At 38.3% G+C, this 26,696-nt stretch overlaps 1 protein-coding gene across 1 annotated transcript in view; it reads left to right on the top strand.

Annotated features, from left to right (window-relative positions):
- Positions 1-26,696, top strand: part of FAF1 (Fas associated factor 1) — a 535,243-nt gene that overhangs the window by 192,279 nt on the left and 316,268 nt on the right. Inside the window, exons 5-6 of the mRNA XM_012434603.3 lie at positions 12,681-12,772; positions 18,161-18,252. Of these exons, the coding sequence (XP_012290026.1) occupies positions 12,681-12,772; positions 18,161-18,252 (184 nt within the window). The remainder of the gene's footprint in view (positions 1-12,680; positions 12,773-18,160; positions 18,253-26,696) is intronic.

Below are 26,696 nucleotides of genomic sequence, written 5' to 3'. Positions count from 1 at the left end.
TTTATAAGGAGGAGTTTCCCTGCACAAGCTCTATCTCTTTGCCTGCCTTCATTTATGTAAGATGTGACTTGCTCTATCTTGTGATTGTGAGGCCTCCTCAACCATGTGGAACTGTAAGTTCATTAAACCCTTTTTTCTGTATAAATTACCCAGTCTCAGGTATGTCTTTATCAGCAGTGTCAAAGTGAACTAATATAGTAAATTGGTACCAAGAGTGGGGTGCTGTTGAAAAGATACCTAAAATTTGGAACAGGGAGAGACTGGAACAGTTTGGAGGGCTTAGAAGAAGACAGAAAAATGTGGGAAAGTTTGGAACCTCCTAGAGACTTGTTGAATGGCTTTGCCCAAAATCCTGATAGAAATATGAACAATAAAGTTGAGGCTTAGGTAGTCTCAGATGGAGATGAAGAACTTGTTGGGAACTGGAGCAAAGGTGACTCTTGTTATGTTTTAGCAAAGAGACTGGTGGCATTTTGCCCCTGCCCTAGAGATTTGTAGAACTTTGAACTTGAGAAGATGATTTAGGGTATTTCTACTATTTTCTAAGAAATAAGAAATTTCTTAGCAGCAAAGCATTCAAGAGGTGACTTGGATGCTGTTAAAGACAATCAGTTTTATAAGGGAAGCAGAACATAAACGTTCAGAAAATTTGCAGTGCAACGATGTGATGGAAAAGAAAATCCTATTTTTTGAGAATTTAAGCCAATTGCAAAAATTTGCATAAGTAACAAGGAGCCAAATGTGTGTGTGTTTTTTTTTTTGAGATGGAGTTTCACTCTTGTTGCCCAGGCTGGAGTGCAATGGTGCGATCTTGCCTCACTGCAACCTCTGCCTCCCATGTTCAAGTAATTCTCCTGCCTCAGCCTTCCAAGTAGCTGGGATTACAGGCATGCGCCACCACGCCCAGCTAATTTTTGTATTTTTAGTAGAGACCAGGTTTCTTCATGTTGGTCAGGCTGGTCTTGAACTCCTGACCTCAGGTGATCCACCTGCCTCGGCCTCCCAAAGTGCTGGGATTACAGGCATGAGCCGCCACACCCGGCCTAACAAGGAGCCAAATGTTAATCCCTAAGACAATGGGGGAAATTATCTCTAGCGTGTGTCAGAGGTCTTCACGGCAGGCCCTCTTATCACAGACTCAGAAGCCTAGAAGGAAAAAGTGGTTTCATGGGCTGGACCCAGGGTCCCTGTGCTGTGTGCAGCCTAAGGACTTGGTGACTTGCATCCTAGCTGCTATAGCTGTGGCTGAAAGGAGTCAACGTAGAGCTCAGGCCGTGGCTTACAGGGTACAAGCTTCAAGCCTTGGCAGCTTCCACGTGGTGTTGAGCCCGCAAGTGCACAGAAGTCAAGAATTAAGGTTTGGGAACCTCCGCCTAGATTTCAGAAGATGTATAGAAGTGCCTGGATGCCCAGACAGAAGTTTGCTGTGGGGGTGGGGCCCTCATGGAGAACCTCTGCTAGGGCTGTGCAGAGGGAAGTGTGGTGTTGGAGCCCCCACACAGAGTCCCTATTTAGACACTGCCTAGTGGAGATGTGAGAAGAGAGCCACTGTCCTCCAGACCCCAGAATGGTAGATCCACTGACAGCTTGCACCGTGAACCTGGAAAAGCCACAGACACTCAGTGCCAGCCCTTGAAAGCAGCCAGGAGGGGGCAATACCCTGCAAAGCCACAGGGGCAGAGCTGCCCAAGGCTATAGGAGCCCACCTCTTGCTTCAGCGTGACCTAAATGTGAGACATGGAGTCAAAGGAGATCATTTGGGAGCTTTAAGATTTGACTGCCGGCCAAGCGCAGTGGCTCACGCCTCTAATCCCAGCACTTTGGGAGGCCGAGGTGGTGGATCACAAGGTCAAGAGATCGAGACCATCCTGTCCAACATGGGGAAACCCCCGTCTTTACTAAAAATACAAAAATTAGCTGGGCGTGGTGGCACACACATGTAGTCCGAGCTCCTTGGGAGGCTGAGGCAGGAGAATTGCTTGAACCGGGGGGTGGAGGTTGTAGCGAGCCGAGATTACACCACTGCACTCCAGCCTGGCACCTGGTGATGGAGCAAGACTCGGTCTCAAAAAAAAAAAAAAAAAAAAAAGATTTGACTGCCCTTCTGGAATTTGGACTTTCATGGAGCCTTTAGCCCTTCATTTTGGCCAATTTGTCACATTTGTAATGGGTGTATTTATCCAATGCCTATACCCCTATTGTATCTATGAAGTGACTAACTTGCTTTCGATTTTACAGACTCATAGGCAGAAGGGACTTGCTTTGTCTCAGATGAAGCTTTGGACTGTGGACTTCTGAGTTAATGCTGAAATGAGTTACGACTTCGAGTGACTATTGGGAAGGCATAATTGACTTGGAAATGTGAGGACGAGATTTGGGAGGGGCCAGAGGCAGAATGATATGGTTTGGCTGTGTCCCTACCCAAATCTCATCTTGAATTCCCACGTGTTATAGGAGGAACCTAGCAGGAGGTAATTGAGTCATGGGGGTGTGTCTTTCTTGTGCTTTTCTCATAATAGTGAATAAATCTCATGAGATCTGGTGGTTTTGTAAGAAGGAGTTTCCCTGCACAACCTCTCTCTCTTTGCTTGCTGCCATTCATGTAAGATGTGACTTGCTCCTCTTTTCCTTCAACTATGATTATAGGGCCTCCCCAGCCATGTGGAACTGTAAGTTTATTAAACCTCTTTCTTTTGTAAATTGCCCAGTCTCGGGTATATCTTTACCAGCAGTGGGAAAATGGACTAATACACATGGCATATCAGCATTTGTTTGATACTGAGAAATTGGTACTGAGAGGGAAACTTACAGTTCAGATGCTTAATTACAAATGCAATGACTAAAGCTTCCATCTAAGAAGTAAGAAAAGTCCTCACTTTCATTTCCAACCAGTATGGAATAACAGGAGTCAGATTTGCTATCATTCCTATTAGAACTAAAAACCACCCAAAAGGTTTAGTGGGAGCAAGATTGGGAATAGTATCTGTTTCTACCAGTTAGAGTGGAAAACCTCATAATTCATATAGTTTTGGTTATACTACTCAGAAGGATCTTTCCTCAGTAGTGGAGAGTACTGCTCAGGCGATGCTGACTAACAAATCTTAAAAGCAAAACACAAAAGGGTTGAACTGTGTCTAAGTAACTTAACTGCATCCCAGAATTAAGCTCAGCAATATTTGTAGTAATACAAAAGTATCCAGCAATTAACAAGATAAAATTAACAATGTCAGGCATCCAATAAAAAATTACCAGGCATGCAAAGATGTAGGAAAACCTGGCTCATAATGAAGAGAGAAACTGATAAATCATAACCAACCCAGATCTAGCATAGATGTTAGAATGAGCAGATAATGACATTAGAACAGTTATTATAACTGTATTACCTGCATTCAAAAAAGGAGAGGGAAGATTTGAAATAAGGCTTTGGAAATGTGAAAATGACTCAATTGAACAACCGGAGATGAAGACTATTATGTCTGAGATGAAAAGCTACCAATAAGATTAACAACAGATATGACATTGAAGAAAATATTGGTGAACTCGAAGACTTGCAATGGAAACCACTTTGTAAAACAGTTTGGTAGTTTCTTACAAAATTAAAAATAAACTGGGCATTTCTCTTCTAAGTATATTCTAAAGAGAAATGGAGGCATATGTCCACCAAATACATGTACATTATTGTTTATAGCAACTTTCTTTATAATAGCCTCTAACAGGAAACAACCCTAAATGTACAAAAACCAAATTGTTGTATATGCATATAGTGGTATACTTAGTAATAAAAGGAGTATGGTATTGTTACCTGCAATGATATGAAAGAATCTCAGACAGTTTATTTTGAGTGAAAAAAGCCAGAATACATTCTGCATTTCCATTTATATAAAATTGTAGAATATTCAAACTAATGCACAGTCATAGAAATAAAATCAGTGGTTCTCTAGGGAAGAAGTTGGGGATACTATGGTGGAATTACCAAGGGGCACAAGGAAATCGTTGAGGGTGATGGATAAATTCATAACATTGATTATGTTGGTGGTTTCATTGTTGAATCCATTGTTAAAAGTTATTAAATTTTAGATTTTAAATATGAGCAGTTTATTTTACATCAAACATATCTTAATGAAGCTGTTAAAACCTTTTAAGAAGGATGATGGCTGGGTGCAGTTGTTCACACCTATAATCCCAGCACTTTGGGAGACTGAGGTGGGTGGAACACTTCAATTCAGGAGTTCAAAACCAGCCTGGCCAACATGGTGAAACCCCCTCTCTACTAAAAATACAAAACTTAGCCAGGTATGGTGGTGTGCACCTGTAGTCCCAGCTACTCTGGAGGCTGAGGCAGGAGAATCACTTGAACCTGGGAGGCAGAGGCTGCATTGAGCTGAGAATCACGTCACTGGACTCCAGCCTGAGTAACAAAATGAGACTCCATCTCAAAAACAAAACAAAACAAAAACCGAGCAGATCAAACCCAAAGTAAGTACAGAAGCATAATACGTGTAAGAGCAGAAAACAGTTAAGTGGAAAATAGATAAGTAGAAAATGAAGAGAAAATGAACAAAGCTTAAAGCTGTTTTTTAAAAAGATTAATAAAACTGATTATTGTTTTGCTACTGTGGAAACAAGAACAAAAGAGAAAACACAAGTTACTCATATTGGGAACGATCGAAGTGCCTATAGACGTTACATGGACTATAAAGTGATACTGAGAACAAACTTATGCTGGTAAATGTATATGAAACTCTTAAAAGGTTAGAAAAATTAAGGTGCAAGTTACCACTTTCAGAAGAAAAAAATTTGAATAGCTGTATATCAAATATATAAATCAAATTGGCAATCAGAACCTTCCCACATAAATGGCTGGGCATGGTGTCTCACGCATGTAATCCCAGCACTTCGGGAGGCTGAGATTTAAATACTTTTTCTTGTTTATTATACTAATATGGGGAAGTACCGTGATGGATTATAAGCTGTTAAACAAGCCCACATGGCCTATTTGGTGGGCAGATCACCTGAGGTCAGGAGATCAAGACCAGCCTGACCAACAGGGCTAAACCCCATCTCTACTAAAAATACAAAAATTAGCTGGGTGTGGTGGCACATGCCTGTAGTCCCAGCTTTTCAGGAGGCTGAGGCAGGAGAATCGCTTAAACCTACAAGGCGGAGGTTGCAGTGAGCTGAGATTGTGCCACTGTGCTGTAGCCTGGGCAAGAGAGTAAGACTCTGTCTCAAAAAAACACAATAAAAAACAAAACCTTCCCACAAAGAAAACCTGAAACCCTAGATGGCTTTACTGGTGAATTCTTTGTAATATTTAAGGAAGAATTATTACCAGTCCTTCACAAAAATAGAAAGATGAAACATTGCCTCATTTATTTTATGAGGCCAACATCACCGTAATATAAAATATTTCTTATAACTATGGAGGGAGAAATCCTTAGAAAATAGTTAACAAACTGAATTTAGTAGAATATAATAAAATATACGCATATGTTTATAATATACATCATAGCCAATTAGGCCATGTAGGCTTGTTTAACAGCTTATAATCCATCACGGTACTTCCCCATATTAGTATAGTAAATGAGAAAAAGCATTTGACAATATTCAACACCCATTTTATGTTTAAAAAAAAAAAAGAACTAGCAATAAAGTAGGAATAGAAGGGAGTATTGTCAACTTGATACAGAACATTGCTGAAGAACCTACAGCTAATATAGTTGATAATGAAAAACTAAATATTAAGTATTTCCTTCCTAAGATCAAGAGCATTGCTAGGGCCACTCAACACTATTCAGCATTCTTTTTGTTTTTTTGTTTGTTTGCTTTTTGAGATGGAGTTTCACTCTGTGGCCCAGGCTAGAGTGCAGTGGCACCATCTTGGCTTACTGCAACCACCTCTTTCCCAGTTCAGGCAATTCTCCTGCTTCAGCCTCCCGAGTAGCTAGGACTACAGGTGGCTGCTACCCCGCCCAGCTAATTTTTGTATTTTACAGGGTTTCACCATGTTGGCCAGACTGATCTCGAACTCCTGATCTTGTGATCTGCTTGCCTCTCCCTCACAAAATGGTGGGATTACAGGAGTGAGCCACCACCTCCGGCCTTCTATTCAGCATGTCATAGACGATATGTAAATAGCCAATAAGCACATGAAAAGATACTCAACAACATTAGTTACTATTAATCATTAGGGAATTCAAATTGAAACCACAGTAAGAAACCACTTTATATCTGTTAGAGTGGCTGAAATTAAAAAGACTTTAAATTTCAGTTGTCATCAGTGATACAGAGTAACTGAAACATTGGTAAGATACAAATGGGAACAATCATCTTGGAAAACACTTTGGCAGTTTTTAGAAGTTGTTTACTTGAGAAATATTTAATGATCACAGAAAGAGTTCATACAATAAAGTTTATAGCAGCTTTATTTATAATAGGGAAAAACAGAAACATTCCATATGTTCATCCACTGGTGAATGGATAAGCAATTGTACTATATTCATATATATTAGTTATTTGTTGCTGTGCAATGAATTGTACAAAATTTACTGTCTTTAAAAAACAACTAGGTAGCACAATGGCTCACGCCTGTAATCCCAGCACTTTGAGAGTCCAAGGCAGGCGAATCATGAGTTCAGTTCAAGCCCAGCCTGGCCAACATGGTGAAACCCCATCTCTGCTAAAAATACAACAAGTTAGCTGGACATGGTGGTGGGCGCCTGTAATCCCAGCTACTCAGGAGACTGAGGCAGGAGAATCACTTGAACCCGGGAGGCAGAGGTTGCAGTGAGCTGAGATTGTGCCACTGCACTCCAGTCCAGGTGACAGTGCGAGACTGTCTCAAAAAAAAAAAAAAAAACTTCTTACCTCACTGTCCATATGGGTCAGAAAAGGGGCACAAATGGTATTTTATGGATTGAAATCAATATGTCATCTTAAGGCTTAACTAATGAAGGATCTACCTTTGAGATCACTGGTGGTTGCTGGCAGGATTTCTTTCGTGTGAGCTGTTGAACTGGGGGCTTCAGAGTAGTATGGAAATCTCAGTCTTACTAACCTAACTCAGAAGTGACATCCCATCACCTTTGCTGTATTTTATTTTTTAGAGGCAAATATCTAGGTACAGCCTACACTAAAGGGAGGGGATTATGAATGACATTAATACCAGGAGGTAGGCCATTTCAGAAGCAGCCTATCACACCATATAATAGACTAGTACTCAGCAACGAAACAGAGCTATTTATTTGTACACATTAAAACACTGTTAAATCTGGCCGAGTGCTGTGGCTCATGCCTGTAATCCCAGCACTTTGGGAGGCCAAGGCAGGCAGATCACTTGAGGTCAGGAGTTCGAGACCATCCTGGTCTGCATGGTTAACTCCCATCTCTACTAAAAATACAAAAATTACCTGGATTGTGGCGACATGTACCTGTAACCCAGCTATGCAGGAGGCTGAGGCAGGAGAATCACTTGAACCTGGGAGGTGGAGGTTGCAGTGGCCTGAGATTGCGCCACTGCACTCCAGCCTGGGCAACAGAGAGACTCCGTTTCAAACAAACAAAAAAAAAAAAAGAAAGAAAAAGGATAAATACCGAAAACATTATCATTATGCCAAACAAAAGAACCCAGACAAAACTAATCTTTAGGGTGAGAAGGAGGATCAGTGGAATGGGTGCAGGCTTTTGATTCAAAAGTATGTGAGGAAACTTTGTGCTATGGGAAATGTTCTTTATCTTGATTGTATGGTGGTTACAACAGTGTATATGTTTGTCAAAACTCACAAGTGAACTTTATTGTATAAATTAAATAATCCAATTAACTTAATTTTTGAAAATTCTTATTTTTCATGCTAATCTTCTCTGTATTGTTCCAGTTTTAGTATATATGCCCCCAAAGCAAGCACTTGTTAATTTTTTAAATACAAAAGTATGCTATTGGATTCAGTGATTTGTTCTTGATGATGTCTGCATGTCTTCACAATTTTTCAAGAAACATGGCTGAGGGTGGGATACTGTAGTGGCAGTGCCATCTTGTGGTAAGATCTTTGGAGTTAGGCAGACACAAATATGAATTCAGGCTTTGAAACTTGCTACATTTCAATACTTTGTTCCCCTGAATTATTTTGGTATCATAAAAACAATAAACAATAACTACTGCGTTTTGAGAACCTATACTGCCCAGGTACTATTCTAGACACTTATGTGTATGTTATCTCATTAATCGTAATAATAATACGACTCAAAATAACCAACATTTTTTGAGTTTCTCAGTATGTATTAGGCACTCTGCAAAACATTTTTCATGAATTACATCACTTAATACAGCAACCCAATAAAGTGCTGGTTCTATAATTATCATTTCCACTTTACAGAAGAAGAGATTGAGGCCAATAGATAATTTTTTTTGAGGGAGGGGGACAGGTTCTCACTTTGTCATCCAGGATGGAGTGCAGTGGCACAATTATGGCTCACTGCAGCCTCCATCTCCTGGTCTCAAGCAGTCCTTCTACCTCACCCTCCTGAGTAGCTGGGATTACAGGCATGTACCACCATGCCTGGCTAATTATTAAAAATTTTTTGTAGAGGTGGTGTTTCACTATGTTACTCAAGTTGGTCTCAAACTTTTGAGCTCAAGCTGTCCGTCTACCTTGGCCCCCAAAGTGCTAGGATTATAGGCATGAGCCACCTTGCAATAGAGAATAATTTTTAAAATGTGAGGAACGCAGGTTGCTGTTATGATTCCAACTTTGTTTTGTGTTCCTCTCTTCCTGTGGAACAAAACCCTGTTTGTCTTATGTGTTACCCAGGCTTTCTGCAAGAGTAACTGGGACTTTAAGTTAAAATTCCTTCTTGTTTTTCCATTGTGAAACTTCTTGTTAAGTCATGAAGGTTCAGAGTGTTTTCAAGAGTGTATGAAGATGGTGCAGGTCTTGAAGATTGGTTTCTGAGCACTGGACAGACTTGCAAATACATAAGCCCAGTTCCACACAGGTACAGCTCTAGAAACAGCAACCACAGCCACAAGCAAAAAGGCAATGATTATATGTGTTTGGTTTAAAAACTGTGGCTTATTTTTCTACTGTTTCTGTAAACAGAATGATTCTTAAGCGTGACAGTTTTGAAGGCCAAGATTGATTAAAGTTTTTGCTTCCACAACTATAATGTTGAACCAGAATTATTTTTATGATAGTTAATCACTATTTAAAGTGCTCAGATAGGGATCTTTTTAAGGAAAGTTAAAAAATATCACTGAGGCCATGAATAATTGCATTGTAGCATTGCTTACTTAGGTAGTTGTGTTCCCATAGAACTTGTGTATCATGTTTTCCCCTCACCCTTCTTTTTCTTTAGCATGGAATTATTTTTCTTCTTTTAATATGTAATATAATCAGTCTTTTTGGCATTTATATGCTTATATAAATGGAACTGAATTACATTTTAATCTGAAACTGTAGACTAGCAGCAACCTAACATAAACAGATGCATGAAAGATTAGTACATTCTGATTCAGTAATCTTTAAAATAGTATAGTACCAGAAATCAGCGGATTAATTTATAGGTAGATTTGATTCCTGAAAAAGAATTTGTGGAGCACTGGGAAAATTGTGATTTCTCACTGTTTTTCATTAGCATCATGCCTATTTTTGCTTTTTTACCTTTCAGTCATTTTTCTTCACTGTATAGAGTATCCTTCCTTATTTTGGTTTGTCTGTCCTTCACAGACCAGCTATACTTCAAGTTTGTTTTAAGTCTCATTTCTCTCACAAAGCCTTCTCTGGCTATTTGATACAACACATTTGTATTAGTCCATTCTGGCACTGCTATAAAAAAAATACCTGAGACTGGATAATTTATAAAGAAAAAAGGTTTAATTGGTTCACAGTTCCGTAGGCTGTACAGGAAGCATGGAAACATCTTCTGGAGAGGCTTATGGTAGGAGGCAAAGCAGGAGCAGGCATCTTCACATTGCTGGAGCAGGAGGAAGAGAGAGAGCGGGGAGGTGGCATGCACTTTTAAACAACCAGATCTCATGAGAACTGTATCATGAGAACAGCCCCAGAGGGGGAATCTGCCTCACATGATCCAGTCACCTCGTACCAGACTCCACCACCAACACTTGGGATTATAATTTAACATGAGATTTGGGTGGAGATGCAAAGCCATATAAATTCACCCATGACCCCTCCCAAATCTCATGTACTTCTCACATTGCAAAATACAGTCATCCCTTCTCAGCAGTCCTCCAAAGTCTTAACTTATTCTGGCATTAACTCAAAAGTCCAAAGTCTCATCTGAGATAAGGCTGGTCCCTTTCACCTATGAGCCTATATGATCAAAAGCAAGTTACTTACTCCCAAGATACAATGAGGGTATAGGCGTTGGGTAAATATTCCCATTCCAAAAGGGAGAAAATGGCCAAAATAATGGGGCTTTGCAAGTTTGAAACCCAGCAAGGCAGTCATTAAATCTTAACATTCCAAATAATCCTACTTGACTCCTTGTCTCATATCCAGGACACAATGATGCAGGGGGTGGGCTCCCAAGGCCTTGGGCAGCTACACCCCTGTGGCTTGGAAGGGTTCAGCTTCCATGACTGCTCTCAAGGGCTGGTGTTGAGTGCCTGTGGCTTGTCCAGGTGCAGGGTATTAGTGGATCTGTCATTCCAGGGTCTGGATGATGGTGGCCCTTTTCTCACAGCTCCACCAAGCAGTGCCCCAGTGGAGACTGTGTATGTGAGGGTCTGACCTCACATTTCTTCTCCTCACTCTCTCAGTAGAGGTTCTCCATGAGGGCTCTGCCCCTGTGGCAGGCTTCTGCCTGGACATCCAGGCTTTTCAATATATCCTCTGAAATCTAAACCCATGCCTCAGCTCTTGCATTCTGTGCACCTGCAGGCTTAACACCACATGGAAGCAGCGGCCCAAACTGTACCCAGGTTCCTTTGAGCCATGGCTGGAGATAGAGCAGCCAGGATGCAGGGAGCAGTGTCCTGAGGTTGTGCAGGGTGGTGAGGCCCTGGGCCTTCCCCACATGTAGACCTTTGGGCCTGTGCTGGCAGGGGCTGCAGTGAAAGTCTCTAAAATGCCTTTGAGGCCTTTTCTCCGTTGTTTTAGCTATCAGCACTTGGCTCCTTTTTACTTATGCAAATTTCTGCAGGGTGCTTGAATTTCTTCCCTGAAAATGGACTTTTCTTTTCTACCACATAACTGCAAAGTTTTCAAACTTTTACTGCTTTACTTTTAAATATAATTCATTTCAGGTCATTTCTTTGCTCACAGATATGAACATAGGATGCTAGAAGCAGCCAGGCAACATCTTGAATACTTTCTTCCTTAGAAATTTCTTCCTCTAGATATCCTAAGTAATCATTCTCAACTCAAAGTTCCATGGATCTCTAGGCAGGGGCACAATGCCACCAGTTTCTTTGCTAACACATAACAGAAGTGATCTTTGCTCTGGTTCCCAATAAGTTCCTCATTTCCATCTGACTTCATTGTCCATATTACTGTCAGCATTTTGGTCACAACAATTTAATATGTCTCTATGAAGTTACTAATTTTCCCTCATCTTGTTTTCTGAGCTCTCCACACTCTTCCAGCCTCTGCCCATTACCCATTTCCAAAGTCACTTCCACACATTTTCAGGTGTCTTTATGGCAACGTCCCACTCCTCAGTACCAATTTTCTCTATTAGTTTGGTTTCACCCTGCTATAAAAAATATCCGAGACTGGGTAATTTATAAAGAAAAAGGATTTAATTGGTTCACAGTGCCATGGGCTGTATAGGAAGCATGGCAGCATCTGCTTCTGAGGAGGCCCAGGGAGCTTTTACTTATGGCAGAAGACAAAGTGAGAGCAGGCCAGAGCAGGAGGAAGACAGAGAGAAAGAAAGGAAAGGTGACGTACACTTTTAAACAACCAGATCTCACAGGAACCCTACTACAAGAACAGCATCAAAGAGGGAAATCAGCCCCCTGTGATCTAATCACCTCACATCAGGCCCCACCTCTAACACTAGAAATTACAATTTGACATGAGATGAGCAGGGCCACAAATTCAAACCATATCAACATTGTTTTCTTTTCTGAAATTCTTGTTTTTCTCTCTAACACAATATAAATTTTCTTCTATATATTAGCTTTATTTATTTTTTTATTTTTTGAGATGTGGTTTTTCTCATCGCCCAGACTGGAGTACAGTGGCATGATCTTGGCTTACTCCAACCTCCACCTCCCGGGTTCAAGTGATTCTCCTGCCTCAGCCTCCTGAGTAGCTGGGGTTACAGGTGTGTGCCACCACATTTGGCTATTTTTTTTGTATTTTTAGTAGAGACAGGGTTTCAACAGGTTTCACCATATTAGTCAGGCTGGTCTTGAGTTCCTGACCTCAGGTGTTCTGTCCACCTTGGCCTCCCAAAGTGCTGGGATTACAGGCATGAGCAACCACACCCAGGCTAGCTTTATTTTTTAGTTTCATTAATGTATGCTATCTTTTGTCATCCTCAGATCCTAGGGCAAGATAAGATAAATAATATTCCCATTTTATAGATACAGAAATATTCATCAGACACATGTCATTGACTGTATGCTGTATGCCACATATTAGTGTTAGCTGTGGATATGGACAAATGTTGACTGTATTATTTTGTTTGTAATATTTGATCTCTTCTTATTTATACAGGAGAGATTAAACAGATTCTAGAAAATGAACTTCAGATACCTGTGTCCAAAATGCTGTTAAAAGGCTGGAAGACGGGAGATGTGGAAGACAGTGTGAGTTTCTTAACTGAATAGAAATAAGAGAAAATTAAGTTATGACATTGATTAAATGATATATAAAAATTGGTTTTAATTAGTGTTACATATGGCAGAAGTAGATTTTGGTAATAGTAATTTAGTTTAAGGAATCAGCAAATAATGTTTTCTAAGCTAAAACATTTCATGATAAACCAGTAACAATTTTAAATGAGTTAGGTTTGTAAATGAAAACAGTATATGGCAAGTTTTTCCTATTTCTAACTTGTAAAGGAGTTTTGCCCTCTTTTTGAGAGCCTACCTTTTTCTCAAACCTCCTAGAGTATCAGTGAATCCCTTGGAATAATAATTTTCTGAGCAATTACATATTGGTTTCGAAAAGAAGTCACATGCAGTGTATACATTTATGTAAAGTATTGGTTATGGAACAAAGATAATGGGAAACTTTTTAAACTTGTAGAATTTAAATGGTAAGAATGTTATTTGTTGACTTGGATAGTGGCAGGTGCATGGAATGAATTATATTTTAAGAATTTGCAGAAAGTGTGGCAATTTTAAGGAAATAGTTGCTATTCTCAGGGATCCAGTAGCAACCTCAGGTATAAAATTGTTTACATGCTTTTTTTTTTTTTTTATTGAAATGAGTCTCACTCTGTTGCCCAGGCTGGAGTACAGGAGCGTGATCTTGGCTCACTGCAACCTCCATCTCCTGGGTTCAACTAATTCTCCTGCCTCAGCCTCCCAAGGAGCTGGGACTGCAGGCCCATGCCACCATGCCCAACTAATTTTTGTATTTTTAGTAGAGACAGGGTTTCACTATGTTGGCCGGGCTGGTCTTCGACTCCTGACCTCATGATCCGCCCGCCTCGGCCTCCCAATCCTGTGCTAGGATTACAGGTGTCAACTACTGCACGTTTTTTTTTTTTTTCCTGAGAGAGTGGAAAAAGAGGGAAAAAAATGAGTTAGTGCTTAGTTTTAGATGTTTGAGGTGGAAATAATTACTGAATCTTTTCACATTAGTTACTGAGTCATTTTAAGGCCAGGCATAAACTTAGAATTTTCAACTTTTTGCCAGGCGCAGTAACTCATGCCTATAATCTTAGCACTTTGGGAGGCAGGTGAATCACCTGAGATCAGGAGTTCGAGACCAGCCTGGCCAACGTGGTGAAACCCCATCTCTACTAAAAATGCAAAATTAGCTGGGCGTGGTGGCACGCCACTGTAATCCCAGCTACTCGGGAGGCTGATGTGGGAGAATTGCTTGAACCCAGGAGGCAGAGGCTGCAGTGAGCTGAGATCGCACCACTGTATTCCAACCTGGGTGACAGAGCAAGATTCTGTCTCAAAAACAAACAAGGAAACAAAAATCTTCAACTTTTGGTTCAAGTCTTTTTTGTGAATGGCTTCTTGTAGCCATTGTGCTTATAAGTACTTATATGTAAGTTCATTTGAAACTTGGGGATGTTCTGAGTATTTCAGTGAGGTATTCATAGAAATTTGGGGTTGGCAAGATATGGATAAATTTAGATGTGCTAAATTAGGTGTCAGCAAACTTTTTCTGTACAGAGATAGGTAGTAAATATTTTAGGCTTTGTGTGTCATACAGCTACTCAGTCACTGCTCTCTTAGTGGGAAAGCAGCCATAGACAATATGTGAAACGGCGGGCATAACTGTGTTTCACTATGCTTATGGACACAGACATTTGAATTTTATGTCATTTCACATGCCATAAAATATTCTTCCTTTGACTTATTTTCAACCATTAAAAAAGTGAAAACCATTCTTAACTCACAGGCCATACAAAACCAGGCAGCAGACTGGGGTTGAAAGAAAATGTTCTTTAAGCTATGTATTCTAACATTTGAACAGTCAGCTGGGTGCAATGGCTCACACCTGTAATCCCAACACTTTGGGAGGCTGAGTCTGGCAGATTACTTGAGGCCAGGAGTCTGAGATCAGCTTGGACAACATGGTGAAACCCCCATCTCTACTAAAAATAGAAAAATTAGCTGAGCGTGGTGGTACACACCTGTAGTCCCAGCTACTTGGGAGGCAGAGGCACAAGAATTGCTTGAACCTGGGAGGTGGAGGTTGCAGTGAGCTGAGATCTGCCACTACACTCCATCCTGGGCTACAGAGCAAGAGTCTGTATCCCCCACCTCCACCACCACCCCTCTCAAGATTTGAACACAGTCTTGGTTACAAATACTTTCAGTTACTTCTTTGTTCTTTTTACTTTCATTCTGTTCCTTAGGCTGGAGTGCAGTGGCACAACCATAACTCATTGCTGCCTTGACCTCCTTGGCTCAAGTGATCCTCCTGCCTCAGCCTTCCAAGTAGCTAGGACTACAGATGTGCACTACCACGCCTGGCTAATTTTTTTTTTTAAATTTTTGTAGAGACAGGGTCTCGCTATGTTGTCCAGACTGGTCTCGAATTCCTGGGCTCATGTGATCCTCCTGCCTTGGCCTCCCAAAGTGCTGAGATTATAGGCATAAACTGTGGCACCCAGCCGCAGTTACTTACTTTTTTTTTTTTAATTTTGTTCTGCTTCCCCATCACAGGATACTTATTTCTATATACTCTTTTCCCTAGGGGATTTCTGCTATTCCCATACCATTAATTTTCTGATTGCCTCCAAATTTCTATTTCTAGCTCATACTTTTATGAATTCACATATTCAAATTAGTAATTGACTTTTGTACTTGTATATCTTATTGGTGTCTCAAACTTAACATGTGGCCAGCAGTCTTTTCTTGTTTCTTACAGTACCTAATCCTTTGGTAAATCCTATAGATTCTTTTGCAACTGCTTAATTCAGGCCATGAGCATCTCTTGTCTGGAGCAATATGATAACTTCATTATTGTTGTCTCAGCTTCCTTTCAGTGTTTCTTCCAGTGCATTCTTCACACAGCAGAGTGAGCTCTTAAAAAAAAATAAATTCAGTTATATCACTCTCCCATTAAAAGATAACTTTTTATTACATTTCAGATAAAATTCAGACTACTCACAATAGTTTAAAAGGTATTGTATTATTTACCCCATTCTCACCTCTACAACATCATCTTGAGCCTTTCTTATTCTCACTTTCCATGCTGCAGCCACAGAAACCTTTTTTGAAATCTTTTGATAAGTCAAGCTCTTTACATGTTTATCTGACAGATGTTATTCAACTGCCTGGAATGCTTTACCTCCAGTTCTTGACATGGCTGGCTCTTTTTCATCATTCAAGTCTCAGCTTAAAGTTACCTTCTCCAACAGGGTTCTGTATCTAATTTGGCTCCCATCCCAGCATTCTCCATCACACCAGCATTAATAGAGGGAACATATCTGTTTTTTCATCATTGTATATTTAATGCCTGGCATAACAGACCTGAAATAAATGTTTATAGGATGAATGCATGAATAAATGACTTAAGGAAAGTGTACATTTTATTTAATCTTGCCATATGTGGCTTGATGAGAAAGATTTAATAGAAAATCTTTGGATAGTGGCATGGCAAAAGGACAATAATGACTTGATCAAATGGCAAGCATTTACCAATAATTCATAAAGTAAAACAATGAAAAGATAAAAAAATTAAAAATAATTTGTGTGTGTGTGTTGTTTGTTTGCATGTTAACTCTATAGAGATAACTCATCAATTTGAAAAGGATATCACATATCTGACATAAAGTTTCAGGATGTCAATGTCTCCTGGTAGATTGTGAAGTTATAGGTAATTGCCTAATGCAATGTTCTTTTCAAACCATGGACCATAAACCATTAGTGGATTGAGAAGTTAATTGAGTGGGTTGCAGTCAACAGCATTAAACCAAGAAAAAAAAAGAAAGAAATTAAAAAAGAGAAATAGAATAGTATAGGAAACACCAGAGTGTATTTCAACTAATAAAGATAATTATGTATTTCTTTTCATTTAACACATAACTAATATGAGTCAATCAATGCCCTTGGATTAAGACTGCACGATTAATAAGCTGAGTCTTCTCATGGAGGGGTCAAGAATAAGTTCATTATGTTCCATGCTTGGGTAAGATTGCCCCTCCCCAGGAAAGAATATATACTTTCTCTATATTTTCATGGTTTGTTTTTAAGTTTTTCCTCAAACGTCACGTTCTCCAAGTGAGACCCACCTTGATCACCCTGTTTAAAATTTCCAAGCTCCGAAATCCTACATTCTTTCTCCCTACTTCCCTGCTTTATGTTTAGTCAAAAAATTGTCACCTTCAATATTCAACTATATAGGGTTACTTATTTTATTTATTCCCACTAAAATGTAAGCTCCATAAGATCAGAGAATTTTATTTTAGGCTATTCTGTTCACTGCTATATTCTCAGTGACGAGTAGTCCTGATACAGAGTAGGCGGCTCAGTAAATAACTGTTGAATAAGTGCATGTTCTGGCTTATGATGTATAGATGTATAATGTGTTTCTTAATGTATATTGCTGTCAAGAAAAGTTTGAAGTACTTCACCAAGTTTTTCCCTTCAGATTAGGAGTTTGAAATGTATGTGAGTTTTCTGGCAAAGAAATATAGTGAAATTTTCTATGCTTATCAAAATAGTAGGTCGGTATGTAGCCCAATAGTAGAGTTCATTCATTCCGAAGAGAGAGAGCTTTAACAAAAAAGACATCTGGAGTAAGATATCTAGGTAACACTAAAGACCTCATCCAAGTTACTTAACCTCTCAGGAGGTCAAAATCTATAAAATCAGTGATTTAAGGTACTCTGAGTGATCTTTTCAAGGTCTAATGATCTCTGAAAACCTGTATTGCTAATTTTTGCCATGATGATCCTGAAATGAAGTATATATTAGTTGCAAGGATCTAAAAAGTAATTGAGTCCCAACTGTGTTCTTTTCTATTTGTATCACTTCATGATCTAAACAGTTTATATATTAACATTCAGGTTTATGCTAGTTTATTTTATATATGTATATATGTGTGTGTATATACACACACATATATACACATGCATAGATAAAGTAAACTAACATAAACCTGAATGTTGTATACATACAGTTATACAGGTATACAACCGTATTTCCCATATTATATCTATATATATAATAATATATATATATTGTATACACACACACACACACATATATATACTACATATATATTATCAAAATAGTAGGTCATATGTAGCCCAGCAGTAGTTTATTCATTCCAAAGAGTGAGAGCTTTATATATATATATATACACTCCAGATATACTCTATTATATATGGGAAATAAGGTTACTTGGATTCAGTAGTTCTTCTGCATTAACCTATTTAGGAAATTATCAAAAGATGAAAAAAATCAAACTACAAAATTAACAATTTTTCAAGAATTATAGGAAAAAATCAGTGATGAATAATCAACATAATCAACATTCATTTTGTTTTTTCTTTGCAGACGGTCCTAAAATCGCTACACTTGCCAAAAAACAACAGTCTTTATGTCCTTACACCAGATTTGCCACCACCTTCATCATCTAGTCATGCTGGGTAAGGTGTCTATATTTCCTGGGAATCTGAAATACAACCTCAGTTGTTAAAATTGCTTTAAGTTGTATATGAACCTCAAAATTAAATCAAATACAAATCTTGTTGAAGCTTGACCTTACCAAGTACTATGAAGTATGTCAGTTTTGACACAATTTGGTCTGGGTAGTTTGTTTTAGTGGTATAATCTTCTTATACCACTTTAAAATTTTTAGCAGAACTCCAGTATAATTTTTTAAAATAGTCAAAATGATATTTCTCTGACTGAAGGGAAAGGATTCTAGTTGGAAGGAAAAGGAAATGTAAATAGAATTCCAATCGCTCTCATTGCTAAAGACACATACCTTTGAGGAAAATTCATTGAGCTCTGCAGAGTAAAGCTTGAAAAACACTAATATAATTTTTTTTTTGAGACTGTGTTTTGCTCTCGTTGCCCAGGCTGGAGGCAATCTTGGCTCACCGCAACCTTCACCTCCCAGGTTCAAGCAAATCTCCTGCCTTAGCCTCCCGGGTAGCTGGGATTACAGGCATGTGCCACTATACCCAGTTAATTTTGTGTTTTTAGTGGAAACAGGGTTTCTCCATGTTGGTCAGGCTGGTCTCAAACTCCTGACCTTAGGTTATCGCCCACCTCAGCCTCCCAAAGTGCTGGGATTACAGGCATGAGCCACTGTGCCCAGCGATATAAATTTTTTATTAAGATTTTCTCCCTGTTTGAAATAGAGGGTCTCATTGTTTTTTCAGTTTTCACAGTGGAACTCAATACATCTATACAATGATCACATGATTTTAATTTTAAATTATATATTATGTTTTTTTACTGCTAAATGAAGCAAACTGATCTATAGTAAATGATTATGCTAGTGATAATTTTTATGAAGAATGTTTTCATAGAGTATTATTCCAGAACTATGTTTGTTATTTTTAAATTTTCTATTTATGTATATATAAGGTTTATGTATATATTCTTGCATTTGCATGTATTATCTCACAAATTTTTCTCTCTTAAATACAACTTGGTGGTTTTTTGTGGTAGAGAGACCTGTGTCCCTAAACTTTGAATATTGTCAAGCTTTCCCCCTACCACTTACCAAATATCTTGATTTTTATTTAGATAGTAGCAAAAAGAAAATTAAATTTGGCTTCACTGAAGTAGAAATCACTGAACTGAAAAGTTAAATCTTGTGTAGTTTTATTTCATGGTCTGTTAATTGTTTGTTTGGGGTTAAGAATTTAAAGAGTTCTTGGATTCCTCTTTATCATCTATGTTTAGATCATGTATTAATAGAAAGTGGAATTTGCACACAGTAACAAAATTACAAACACAAACTTACAGACCTTGTGTTGATAATAATGTTGATATATACTTCAGATGAGATTAAGTTAAAGAGTTACAGGTATGGTTCTGTGTCTAGTCAGATAGAACATTATTTTGTAGGTTAGTTAAAAAAGTGTAATCACTGTCATAAAATATGTAATCCATATAATTAAAAGCAGACAGGAGATATCATTGTTTATAATCTATTGCTTTCCATTAGCATGATTAAATGGATTTATCAAAATGTCTTCCTGGGCTAATGGAAATGTTCTTCATTGCCATGTAGCTGACCTTAGTTTGATTGCCAGTTGCTCACTCCCTAGGCAAGTAGGAGTCAACAGTGTTACTGAAATAGTGTTTATTGGAGAATGAATACCTTATATAATATTAAAATATCCTTCTCTAGTTGGCTTTGTGGATTTTTATCAAGTTATAATGATTCTGTTCTTGTGTTGGAAGAATAAGAAAGAAACATTCTCCAGTGTTTATTGGAGAATGAGTACTTTATATAGTATTAAAGTATCCTTCTCTAGTTGGCTCTGTGGACTTTTACCAAGTTATAATGATTCTGTTTCTTGTGTTGGAAGAATAAGAAAGGGAGAAAAATTCAAAGGTGAACAAAAAACCTGGCGTGAGGAGGGACAAATGAAGACTCCTGCTAATGTAAAAGTCATATTAATGCACATTTTATTAAAACATAACTTAAAAGCCAGTGTTTACTTCTTGTAGTATGTTTATTCAGTATATCTTTCTATAAAGCGAGAGATTTTTAAAATAACATATATCTTAAAAGCTGATTTCATGGGAGGCAATTTAAAAAATAAAACAAAATCTGTGCAGAACCTTAAAAGCTAATGGTAATTATTTTTGAGTTGTGAGTTTTATTTTGTGATTCATCAAATAAAAATAAGTTTTGGCATCTTAACTAAATAGTAGAATCAAACAAACAATATCCTAGTAAGTTATATAGAATATCATATTATCAAAAATGTTAGATAAACTTGCTTTGTACTAGACTTTCTAATGAATCAAACTGATTTGCTTTTGCAGAATTTTGTTATTGATGGAGTCATAGAAATCTTAGTTGTAATTTGCAACCTAATTTATAATTTAAAAAGGAGAAAAGAGTAATTATGATTCTAAGTGTTATATTTGGGAATTGGCAAATGAATATACCAACTCTGTAACTGATAGAGTAAAATGGGAAGGTTTATGTATATATTCTTGCATTCTTGCATTTGCATGTATTATCTCACTTATAATTCTTAAGAATTTGCATGAAATTTCAGTGTGTGAATTCACTCTTAGTTAGAGTATATTATGGGATTATAGGCCGGTGCCTATAATCCCATAATATACTGTAACTAAGAGTGAATCCTATAGGCTCATGCCTGTAATCCCAGCACTTTGGGAGGTTGAAGTGGGAGAATCGCTTGAAGGTAGGAGTTTGAGGCCAGCCTGGAGAACATAACGAGACTGCATCTCTACAAAAAATTTTTGTGAAATAGCTGTCTGTTGCGGCACACACCTGGAGTCCTAACTACTCAGGAGGCTGAGGCATGAGAATTGCTTGAGCCCAAGAGTTCGAGGTTAGAGTGAGCTGTGATCATACCACTGCACTTCAGCCTGGGCAGCAGAGCAAGACCCTGTCTCTAAATAAAATAAATAAAATAAAATAAAATAAAATAGTTCTTAAATTGTTCACTGACAGACTGTCCCATTCTTAAGTTTTGTTAAGGAAGTGTAAATACAGAAAACTATATCTCAAACCATGTCCTATTTAAAAAAAAAAAAACAAAAAAAAAAAACGAAAAGCAAAAAAAACTTCTTAACTTGATTTTACTGCCACTAGGGGGTGCCTGATAATTGAGTCTTTGTATTAATATGTAATTTCTTTCTAGCGGAAGAAATAGTATAAACTGAGAGCAGCAAAATTACCATATGAGTGCCTATAATTGTAAATTGAATGTTTTTAAAGTAAATTATGTGTTTCAGAAAACAGAATTTCAAGCTTTTTGAGACTCAAAGAGCAAACTCTTAATCATAATCTTTATAGCAGTTAAAAGCATTTTAAGCCCTTTTAAGAAAGAAATCATATCTCACTGATTAATTGAAAGGGTGAAGCAGTACTTCAGTGGCCTCTATGATACAACTGCAAATTCTATTATAAATCACAGTAAAATTAGAAAGGAGAAAAAAACTGTTAATTATACTGTTTCATATTATAGGAAAGATTCAGTCCATCAGTGACTTATTGATTACTTACTAAATAAAAATAAGCTGTGTCCTCAAGTAGCCTGTAACCTATTTATTAAAACTATTAGGCCTTTTCTTAAGTTATTCCTGTACAGAAAATTTTCTTAGATAATAACTCACTCTTGGTATTCTGATTGCTTCATCCAGTTTCCTTCCTAAACTCTTTGTTTCTTCACCTGCTCTAAATGTTGGTATTCTGGAGAGTTCTCTTCTCGGTAGTCTTTCTTATTGTAACTTCTCCCTGATATCTACTCTCAACTCTTCAATTTCTAAATCTATATAGATAACTTACAAATCTCTGTTTAGCAACTCACATGTTCCAGTTGCCTGTGGAACTTTTCATTTGTGTGTGTCCTGTCTGTAATTCAAAGTCATATGTCTCTGTACTACTGCCTGTGTTTTTTTGTTTCAAATATCCAACAGTATAAAATACTGAAGTGTATTCTAACTTAGATGCTGATTATTTTAAAAGCCACTGGGTTGGGAATATAAGTAATGACTTTGTTAAAATCATTTTTGTAGAATGGTGAGAATGAGAACCCAATTATAGTAGATTTTAAGGGATAAACAAGAAATGAAGAAATGGCTACTGTTATTTTCAGAAAACTTCACTGTGAAGGGAAAGAGAAGTTGAGGGAGAAGTCAAGGTAAGATACTAGAGAAGTATTGGAAGCACATGGAGTAAGAGACAGTAGGTAGGAAAAATGTAAACAAGTGAAACAAAAATAGAATATGTGGCCAAAGCTGGGCATAGTGACTCACACCTGTAATCCCAGCACTTTGGGAGGCTGAGATTGGTGGATTCCTTGAGGTCAGGAGTTCAAGACCAGCCTGGTCAACTTGGTGAAACCCCATCTCCACTAAAAATACAAAAATTAGCTGGGTGTGGTGGTGTGCGCCTGTAACTCCAGCTACTCAGGAGGCTGAGATAGGATAATCGCTTGAACCCGAGAGGCAGAGATTGCAGTGAGTTGAGAGCACGCCACTGCACTCCAGCCTGGCAACGTAGCAGAAATAGAACTGTTTTAGTTTGCTAGGGCTGGGTAGTTTGTTTGTTTGTTTGTTTGTTTGTTTTTAAAGACAGGGCGTCACCATGTTGGTCAGGCTGGTCTTGAACTCCCGACCTCAGGTGATCCACCCACCTTGGCCTCCAAAGTGCTCGGATTATAGGCGTGAGCCCCCACGCCCGGCTAGGGCTGGGTAGTTTAAACAACAGGCATTTATTTCGCCTTGTTCTTGAGGTTGGAAACCTCCAAAATGAAGGTTCCGTTAGAGTCAGTTTCTAGTGAAGGCTCTTTTCCTGGTTTACAAACCCGTCTTACTGTTGTGGTCTCATGTGACAGAGAGAGAAAGAGAGAGGACTCTGGTTTCCTTTCATCTTTTTATGAGGACACCAATCCCATCAGATTAGGACTCAGCCCTATGACTTCCTTTGAGCTGAGTGACATCCTGAAGACCCTATCTCTAAATACAGTTACAGTGGGTGTTAGAGAGTCAACATACAAATTCTAGGGGGACACACTTCAGTTTGTAGCAGGGAGATAAGGGTGGAGCCCAGGGATTAAGTGTTGAAACAACATTAGGTAACAGGTTTAGAGACAATAGGAAAGGTATAACAATAGAAGACTGGAGATAAATGGAGAGCATTTCTGGGACCTAGATTTCAGTGCTGTTAACAGTAATAGTTTATGACAAAGTCCAAATTATAGATAACATCAAAATAAAAAATAGGTAATATGAGAATAAGGATGTTAAGGAAGTATGAAGCTAAACTATTTGATAAATTACAGTGACACAGTAATTATTTATGAACCCAGGTTTTTTGGCAAGCCTGTTTTATATGTTATCCTATTAAATTATCATAGTAAATATGTTATCATAGTAAATCATAAGTGGATATGATAACCTGTTTTGCAGACAGAGAAACTGAGTTAGAGATAGAGATGGGGTATCAATACAGAGATAGTGGTTATTGGGAACTACAGTTGAAGAAGGCTAGAGATACTGATTAACTTTAGTCTGTATTTTAAAAACACAAATCTAAGTGTTACAAATAAAGGGGATAAACACTGAAAAAAAAATAGCCTGCATACATCTGGAAGAAAAAAGGAAATGAGGAACTCAGTCAATACATCAGCAAACAGGAGTTTGAAACAGAAACACAGGAAAATAAGGAGAGTAGAAAACAGAAAATATGATGGCAAAAAGAAAAATCAAATTTATCAGAACTCTCCATAAACAAAAAAGTACTAAACTCTCCTGTTAAAGAAAGAAACTCTGAAATAGGATTTTCAAAAATAGCCATACATTTTCCAAAGAGTCATCTTTTAAAGAAATGACAGAGAAAAGAAAAGAAAGTGATACCCTTAGTACTCCAGGCAAATATTAACTGTAAGAATGTACTATAATAATAATATTAACATCACATAAAATTGAATTTAAGGCAAATAACATTGAAAAACAATTTGCCAAGAAGATATGACATTTGTGGGCTTGTATGCACAAGTCTGCAAAATTGGACAGAATTGCAAGGAGAAATAGACCAACCCCACATTGAACACAAAATCTTTCAGAAAATAATATATTTATCAGTATATCTTTGTCAGCTATAGAAGATTTTAATAACCCCATAAAACACACATGAAATACTTAGAAAACTGACCATGTGGTAGAACACAAAGCCAGTGTCAATGAATCACTATCATATTGACTGCATTATCTGGTCATTATGCAATAAAATTAGAAGTAAAGTAGTAATAAAAAGATATCTCATAAGTCTCCCATACATTTGGATCCTACAAATAATTTACTTCAAAACAGTTTATGGGTAAAAATGAAGTCATAATAGCAACCACCAGATACTTAAAAGTGAACATAAGTGAGAGTGCTAGATACTAAAACTGTGGATACAGCAAAAATGATACTTAGAAATTTGTAATCGATTCTGGATATTGCCCAGCGCGGTGGTTCATGCCTGTAATCTCAACACTTTGGGAGGCCGAGGTGGGCAGATCATCTGCACTACCATGCATTGTATTAGTGATATTAGTAGTTGTATTAGTCAGGGTTCTCTAGGGGAACAGAACAAATAGGAGACATGTGTGTGTGTGTGTGTGTATATATATATATGTGTGTGTGTGTGTGTGTGTGTGTGTATATATATATATATATATGAAAGGGAGTTCATTAAGGAGAATTGACTCACACGATCACAAGGTAAAGCCCCACTGTAGGCCGTCTGCATGTTGAGAAGCAAGGAAGCAATGGTGGATCAGTCCAAGTTCCAAAACCTTAAAAAAAGTAGGGAAGCTGATAGTGCAGCCTTCAGTCTGGCCAGAGGCCTGAGAGCCCCTGGCAAACCACTAGTATAAGTCCAAAAGCTGAAGAATTTGGAGTCCGATGTTCGAGGGCAAGAAGCATCCAGCGGGAAGAAAGATGAAGACTGGAAGACTCAGCAAGTCTGTTCCTTCATCTTCTCCTGCCTGCTTTATTCTAATTGCACTGGCAGGTGATTAGATAGTAGTCACCCAGATTGAGGGTATATCTTGTTTATAATAAAACTGTGAACAAGATAACAAGAAAAAATGTCAGATGATAATAAGTGCTCTGCAGAAAGTTAAAATATGGTGACGTGATAGTGAGTAATTGAATAGTGCGGTTTCTAAGGTCAAGAAGGGCCTCACTGAAGAGGTACTATTTAAGCTGAGGCAGTAAAGATGGAGGGGCCATCTAAGTGAAGGTCAGAGTGAAGAGTATGGGGATATGGCTAGTGCCAAAGCCCTAAGACCATGTATAAATATAATTGGAAAAGGTTTGACATTTCTGGGCTTTGTATTACTGATGATCACATTGCTAGAAAAGGACAGAAGAAATTTCTTTTTTTTTTTTTTTTTTTCTTTTTTTGAGACGGAGTCTTGCTCTGTCACCAGGCTGGAGTGTAGTGGCGTAATCTCGGTTCACTGCAACCTCCACCTCCTGGGTTCGAGCGATTCTTCCGCCTCAGCCTCCTGAGTAGCTGGGACCACAGGCACGTGCCACCTCGCCCTGCTAATTTTTTTGTATTTTTAGTAGAGATGGGGTTTCACCGTGTTGGCCAGGATGGTCTCAATCTCTTGACCTCGTGATCTGCCCGCCTTGGCCTCCCATAGTGCTGGGATTACAGTCGTGAGCCACCGTGCCCAGCCTAGAAATTTCTTGATAATAAAAGACAGTCTTTGCAACTTACTTTGGTCACAGTCTAGTAAGTGATGAAAACGTCTAGTTCCATTTTAATTATGTATATTTTCTTCATTTTTATATAATAGCAAGGTGTGACAGAGAAGATGGTATCCATTGTTTTTAGTTGTCCCTTTTACAAATAGTATTGAGTCTTGCTATTGGACTTTGACCTTTTTGTACTGGACTTACAGTTTCAGTTGATACATATGTGTGTGTGTGTATATATACACACACACACACACACACATATATGTATATATACGTATATACACATATACACACATACACACATATAAATACACATATATTTATTATACTTTAAGTTCTGGGGTACATGTGCAGATCATGAAGGTTTGTTACATAGGTATACACGTGCCATGGTGGTGGTTGGCTGCATCCATTGCCCTGTCATCTACATTAGGTATTTCTCCTAATGCTATCCCTCCCCAATCCCCCCACCCCCTCCTATTCCTCCCATAGCCCCACCCCCAGGCCCCGGTGTGTGATGTTCCCCTCCCTGTGTCCATGTTTTTTCATCGTTCAACACCCACTGATGAGTGAGAACATGTGGTATTTGGTTTTCCGTTCTTATGTCAGTTTGCTGAGAATGATGGTTTCCAGATTCATCCATGTGCCTGAAAAGGACATGAACTCA

This window comes from Aotus nancymaae, unplaced genomic scaffold (genome assembly GCF_030222135.1).
Source record: "Aotus nancymaae isolate 86718 unplaced genomic scaffold, 86718_ANA_hifiasm-v0.15.2.pri h1tg000007l, whole genome shotgun sequence".
Taxonomy (NCBI): domain Eukaryota; kingdom Metazoa; phylum Chordata; class Mammalia; order Primates; family Aotidae; genus Aotus; species Aotus nancymaae.
Note: the sequence above shows the minus strand (reverse complement) of the source record. Positions and strands in the feature narration are given on the sequence as shown.